This window comes from Bos mutus, chromosome 4 (assembly GCF_027580195.1).
Source record: "Bos mutus isolate GX-2022 chromosome 4, NWIPB_WYAK_1.1, whole genome shotgun sequence".
NCBI classification, from domain to species: domain Eukaryota; kingdom Metazoa; phylum Chordata; class Mammalia; order Artiodactyla; family Bovidae; genus Bos; species Bos mutus.
In genome coordinates this window covers 106,105,617-106,112,970 of record NC_091620.1, presented here as the reverse complement: position 1 = coordinate 106,112,970, position 7,354 = coordinate 106,105,617, and the positions used below count along the sequence as shown (strand labels likewise).

The following is a 7,354-nucleotide window of genomic DNA, read 5'->3' as shown; positions in this document are numbered from 1 at the left end:
TCACAAAACCCCATCAAATACTTAGATTTAGAATAGTTTGTTGCTTCACTGAAGATACTGCCGATGCTGTTAGACTTTTAGAAATGCACTTATACACGGCACAGACCTGTCACTTTGGATCTTTGAACTAACATTTGTAACCCTAGCTGCATGAGGCATGCTTGACTCAAAAGCCTACTTACACTTTTACCACTTGGTGTGACATATTTTATTTCTCTTTTATAAAATATTTTAAAAATAGCCCACCTCCACCTGAGTAATAACAGCTGGGTTTCTGAAGTTCCCTTCCTTTTAGACAGGAGAATATGCCACAGATGAAGAGGAGGACGACGTAGGGCCTGTTCTTCCTGGAGGCGACATGGCCATCGAAGTCTTCGAGCTGCCTGAGAACGAGGACGTGTTTTCCCCCTCAGACCTGGATACAAGCAAGCTCAGTCACAAGTTCAAAGAGGTAAGTTGCCAATCTGCAAAATATTTTTCTCTACCTGTCCATTTCATTATTAAGTATATACTTTTGTTAGAAAAATATATTAAGAATAGTCGGTTTTCAAAAGAATGCCTTTCAATTACAGATTGTCCAGAATCTCATTGAATTTCAAGGCAAAAGTTAAGTAGATCTCATTATACAGTCATTAATTTAAATGCATTAAATTAATACAATCATTATTTGTCATGGTGACAGTTGCTAACTTGTCTGTTCCATAATTTCAAGCTACAGCTTTAATTTGCATTTTTTTGTGATAAGTTCAGGTTGTATGTTTAAAGCTTTATGAAAGTTTCGGGAGCTGGTTTCCTCAAAGGCAGTGATTGCTAAAAAGGATTTTTTTTCCCCCCTAAACTAGACAAGATTCCAGCAGGGATTAGATGGTATTCCCAAGTGGCTTAATTGAAGAAAGTTCAATTTCTTGAAAAAGTTCAAGGAAAAAAAAACACTTTTTTTAAAACTTTTGATTTTATCTTAGAATATGGTTGAATGAGTTAACAGAACTACCAAGTGATACTACAGCACACAGGGACCAGCAGCAGCAGAAGCTGACACCATCTGTTGACTTAATAGGTGAAGAGGGAAAGAGATAACCTTTGTTTGAAGGCAGGCCATTCACCATCTGCAGCTTTGTAAGATGCAGCCACTGCTAAAAACGACAACTTTGGAGTGAGGGTGATAACATACCAAGACCCTCCTCTCCTCTGGCTGATGCTGCCCATCAGTCTAATCCAGGTAGGATAGCCTGGGCAATTCAGTCCTGAGGCAGGAGCTGTCAGAAATGGGCCAGGATCCCGAGGGAGTGAAGGGAATGTAGATAACCACAAAACTCTTCCTCCAGATTAACTTCTCAGAACCTCAACATGTAAAATAGAAACAGTGATGAATGTGTCCCCAGGCATTTCACTCTCTGTTGTTTTGTGGAACTTCCTCCATTGTTGAAAACAAATATGTCATTATTTACAACCTCCCTGCAATAAATAACTCTGAAGCACTGAGGCTTGAAAACCACTGTTCTGTGGTTACAAGTCTCTTAGGGACTTGACCCCACTTGGAAAGCATATTTTCCTTTTCAAGAAAAACAAGGTTGATAATTGCAGATTTCTAATATCTAATTTTGATGTGTTAGGAACAGGGACTTAAAAATTTATTTGTTTGTTTGTTTATAGCTGTGCTGGGTCTTCGTTGCTGCACGCAGGCTTTTTGGCAAGGGGGGCTACTCTCTCATGAGGATGCGTGAGCTTCTCATTGCAATGGCTCCTCTTGTTACAGAGCAGGGCTTTAGGGCTCCTGGGCTCAGTAGTTGCTGCTCTTGGGCTTAGTTGCTCCACAGCATGTGGGATCTTCTGGGACCAGGGATGGAACAGGCCTCCTGTGCATTGCAAGGCAGATTCTCAACCACTGGAACACCAGGGAAGCCCAACAGAGAAATTTATATGTTCTCATGTTATACCTAAGACATCTAGTATATTGACTTACCTTTTTAATTCCTCATGACAAATTTGTGAGGCCAGTATCAAAGTGAATGTACTTTTCAAATATAAGTTTTTATTAAATAAAACAACTTACGTTCATTATAGGGTTTTGGAAAGTACAGATTTGTATAAATGCCCCCAAAATCATTCATGATCCCAATATTGTGGTATTTGATATTATAGGATATATACTATGTTAAACTCCTGCTCTTGATACTAAAAACTGTATTGTTAGGATCTTCCCATGTCATCAAATATTTTTCCAAAAATGATGCTTATTTACTGTTTATCTTATGGATCTTATATGATTTACTTCACCCCTTGTTTTAGAACAGTTCCTCTGTTTCCAGTTCTTTTAAAATTATTAAAAATAATATTGTAACAAATATTACATTTTCCTTAGGATAATTTCTTGCAGTGGTATTATTAGATTACAGAATATGAGTATTTGAGGGACTTGTACTTAGTACCAATTTGCCAATGAATGTGTTTAGAATGCCCATTTCTCTTTCACATGTTATTATTAGTCAGATTGAACCATTTTCATTTATATAGTTCACAGAGTCATTCAAGCAGAATACATGGGTTTTTCAGACAATGTATGACTATTCCTAGTTCTAAATCAGATGCAAACATCTTGGTGACAATGAAGTACACTATTATCTAATGATCAGAATTCTCTTACAGTGGAATAGCAATTCCTGTCTTCGGACCATCTCTTATAAAGGCTTTCTAGATTAACTGATATCTTCAAAGAACAACGCAGAGAAGTGCCCAAGTGGAAGTGGTATAATCCCTTCCTGCTCAGCTCTGATGTGGCCTAGAATAACATATTATCTGGAGAGCAGATGAACTGTCTGTTCTTTAAACAGTCTTCCTTGAATATTGTAGCTCTCAATCTGACTTTGAGGCAGTGAGAACAAGGTTGTGCTCCTTGGGAAAAGTCTATTGTGTAACTTCCATGTTGCCAGGTGAGCATGATCCCTGCTCTTTGGAAGATAATTGAGCTGGAATTAGAATACATGTTTTTTTTTTTTTAATGGAAGTTAAAGAGCTTAAAAAGCAGAAATAGTAAATAAAGGTTATAGCCTCCATTTTCTGAATTTAGCCAAGTACTCAATATTGCATAAATATTGTTTGAAATGGACTCCATAGTGCAGATAGCTACATGATCTAGACTGGGGGTCAGTAAACTATGGCCCATTGGCCAAATCTGATCCACTGCTTTTTTTTATAAATAAAGTTTTATTCAAACACAGCCATAGACATTCATTTATATGTTGTTATTTATTATTGTCTATTTGTTTGTGGCAGTTTTCATTCTACAGCAGTAAAGCTAACTAATTGCACGGAAACCATATAACCTCTAAATCCTAAAGTGCTATTTGCACTGTTAGAGAAAATGATTGCCTACATTGGTGTAGGCTGCTCTGTGATCTGGAACCATTCTTTGTAACATGGCTGATTTAGTTTTAGCCTGAGTAACCAAATCTGCATTTTTAATTTTGGCTTTTAAGAATTGAACGTTTGTCACCACCTCTAAAACAGGCAAATACTGTGTCATTTCACTTAAAGTCCTTTTATTCTCTTTTGTTTTATATTTAACATATGAATATGTTCATTTGTTCAGGGGTTTACCACAGAGTGTCAGCTGCCTGGCTCTCTGTCACAGGATTGGTGTCCTGTACACTGCCACTGCCACAGCTTTAAACTTCTCTATGTGATTAACATAACATGCCCAAAATTATGCACAGAATCTGGGGTGGAGGTGGAGAGTCATTTTGTGTTGGAGTCTGTAAAAAAAAAAACTCATATTACAGAAAGAGTTCTCTTAATTATATTATTTCAACCAAAAGTATATGTTATACTGTTTGGGCAAAGTGCATTATACTAACATTCTTGCAATCATTCCTCTTTTTAGCCTATTAAATATCTTGTAACTGAACTCTAACCTCCTCTATTTTCTGTTGAATATTTTATCCATAGTTCTTGGATATACTTAGTGGTTAAATATTTGGTGAATGAACGATATCAAACAAACTAGAATTTGTTGTATAATACAAGACAGCTATTTAATTTCCCAAACAGTTGACGAGGGGGCTAGCACAATTTATTAAATGTTCCTTTAACCGTTTCCTTCTGGTTGGAAGGCCAGCATTATTATCTGCAGTATTTGTCTTTACACTCTGGACTGCCTTTGACCTTCATATTCTGTTTCATTTTCTCATTAATCTTTGGTGCAGTAATGTTAGAATATATATAAAACATTAATGAAATAAATCAGATCCACCTAACACTTCTCTTCAAAAATTCCTTTGCTTTTCAAGTTATTCAAGAAAACATTTGAATCATTTTAACTCCCTTGAAGAAACTTCTTTGCATTTTTTATTGTAATTTCGTTAAGCTAGTAAATTAACTTGCAAAAAACTGGCATTTTTATCACATTGACTCTTTTAATCCAAGTTCATGGAACATATCTGTTTAATTAAAGTCTCTTTCTGATCCTCCCTCAAATTTTATAGTCCCCTCTATTATGTAAGTGTCACCTGTAAGTAATAGAAAGTCTTAACCAGAGTGGATTAATCAAAAGCTGCCACAAAGGGAGGTTATATTAGCTCCAATATAAGTAAAGAAGTCTTCATTATTTTTCTATTTTCAGAAATGACTTTTATAAAAGAGACTTAATGACTTTCATAAGATCAAAATTTGTGTTCCCTGAAAGTTTGTTATTACTCAGCTATAAAACCATATGTGCATTTGTGGAGGAAGATTTTTAGAATACATTTTATAATAGCTATTACTCTTTTCAAGTTTTTCTTGGGCCAACTTTGGTATTTTGTATTTCTCAAGAGATTCATATATTTCCTCTAGGTATTCATATCTATTAACTTATATTTTTATAATATGGCTTTAAAATAGTGAAATCTTTAGTAGCTGTAACTAGTTACTTTTTTTTTTATTCTTTTTGCTTTGAAAATGCTCAATTTTTTCTTAGTTTTTTTCTAGAATTTATCTGTCAAGTTAGCTTTACATTTCCATTTTTATTTTTAAATTTAAAAATACTTATTTTTTCCTACCAATATCTTTATTTTTTTTTCTCACCAATATCTTTATTTTTTCTCCTGTTTTATTTTTTGATATTTATCAGTTGCATTCAATATGTTTATTTTTCTGATAACCCTTATATTTTGATAAGTACATTTAAAGCTATAATTTTTTCCCTGAATATTGCTTTAGCTATATGCAACTTTTCTCTTTAACACAAGAATTATTTACGGGTATATTTTACTTTCCACACCTATATACTTTATTTTGCTATCCTTTTGTTATTGAGTTCTGATTTTATGACACTATTCAGAAAAAATATTCTGTATAGTATCTGTTTTGAATTTTCAAGATTTCTTTTGTAGCTTAATTCATAAATAGTTGTATTTAAATATTTCTTATGTATGTAAACATCACACATATCCTGTACTTTGATATGAAATTTATATAAGCATTAAATTTATATCGATAAGATTAATAATACAAACATACAAATGTCTTCTCTGTAGCGTGGCTTAGATTTTGTGGTTTGATGTACCAATTGTGAAAAGTATAAGTTAAAATCATCAGCTACAGTTTCTTTCTTCCTATAATTATAGCAGTTGCAGTTTTATATATTTAAAGGCAATGCCAGAGAATACTTAAACTACCACACAATTGCACTCATCTCACACACTAGTAAAGTAATGCTCAAAATTCTCCAAGCCAGGCTTCAACAATATCTGAACCGAGAACTTCCAGATGCGCAAGCTGGTTTTAGAAAAGGCAGAGGAACCAGAGATCAAATTGCCAATATCCGCTGGATCATCGAAAAAGCAAGGGAGTTCCAGAAAAACATCTATTTCTGCTTTATTGACTATGCCAAAGCCTTTGACTCTGTGGATCACAATAAACTTTGGAAAATTCTTCAAGAGATGGGCATACGAGACCACCTGACCTGCCTCTTGAGAAATCTGTATGCAGGTTAGGAAGCAACAGTTAGAACTGGACATGGAACAACAGACTGGTTCCAAATACGAAAAGGAGTACATCAAGGCTGTATATTGTCACCCTGCTTATTTAACTTATATGCAGAGTACATCATGAGAAACACTGGGCTGGAAGAAGCACAAGCTGGAATCAAGATTGCCGGGAGAAATATCAATTACCTCAGATATGCAGATGACACCACCCTTATGGCAGAAAGTGAAGAGGAACTAAAAAGCCTCTTGATGAAAGTGAAAGAAGAGAGTGAAAAAGTTGGCTTAAAGCTCAACATTCAGAAAACGAAGATCATGGCATCTGGTCCCATCACTTCATGGCAAATAGATGGGAAACAGTGGAAACAGTGTTAGACTTTATTTTGGGGGGCTCCAAAATCACTGCAGATGGTAACTGCAGCCATGAAATTAAAAGACGCTTACTCCTTGGAAGAAAAGTTATGACCAACCTAGACAGCATATTGAAAAGCAGAGACATTACTTTGCCAACAAAGGTCCTTCTAGTCAAGGCTATGGTTTTTCCAGTGGTCATGTATGGATGTGAGAGTTGGACTGTGAAGAAAGCTGAGTGCTGAAGAATTGATGCTTTTGAACTGTGATGTTGAAGACTCATGAGAGTCCTTTGGACTGAAAGGAGATCTAACCAGTCCATTCTAAAGGAGATCAGCCCTGGGATTTCTTTGGAGGGAATGATGCTGAAGCTGAAACTCTAGTACTTTGGCCACCTCATGCGAAGAGTTGACTCATTGGAAAAGACTCTGATGCTGGGAGGGATTGGGGGCACGAGGAAGAAGGGACGATAGAGGATGAGATGGCTGGATGGAATCACCGACTCGATGGACGTGAGTTTGAGTGAACTCCCGGAGATGGTTTTGGACAGGTGGGCCTGGCATACTGCGATTCAAGGGGTCACAAAGAGTCAGACAGGACTGAGCGACTGAACTGAACTGAACATATATGTTCAGGATTATTGCAACTTTTCAATTTATTGTAATATCTCTCTTGTTTTCTAATGACACATTTTACTACAAATTCTGTTTTGTTTGTAAAAATTCAGCACTGCCTTTCTTTGGCTTCATATTTGCTGCAGAGTATCTATTTCTTCCATCTCTTTATTTTCAACCATTCTGTGTACTTTTCACAACTGTGTTTCCTTTAGTCAACATATTCCTAAATCTTACTGTTATTCTACTCTAGGAGTCTCTGTCAGGTAATTGGTCAGTTTACCCCATTTATATTTAATTATTTTACTATTAGAACTTACATCTACCACCTGATTTCATAATTTCCATGCTGCTTTTTGTTTTGTTTTTATCTTTTTTACCTGCTTGCTGTTAGATATATCACTTTTTCATCTGCTGCTTAACAGT

General features: G+C 35.6%; 1 protein-coding gene across 1 annotated transcript in view; it reads left to right on the top strand.

The window, feature by feature from the left end:
* Nucleotides 1–7,354, top strand: part of PPP1R9A (protein phosphatase 1 regulatory subunit 9A) — a 350,686-nt gene that overhangs the window by 268,605 nt on the left and 74,727 nt on the right. The window contains 1 exon segment of the mRNA XM_070369831.1: nt 296–451. Within this exon segment, the coding sequence (XP_070225932.1) occupies nt 296–451 (156 nt within the window).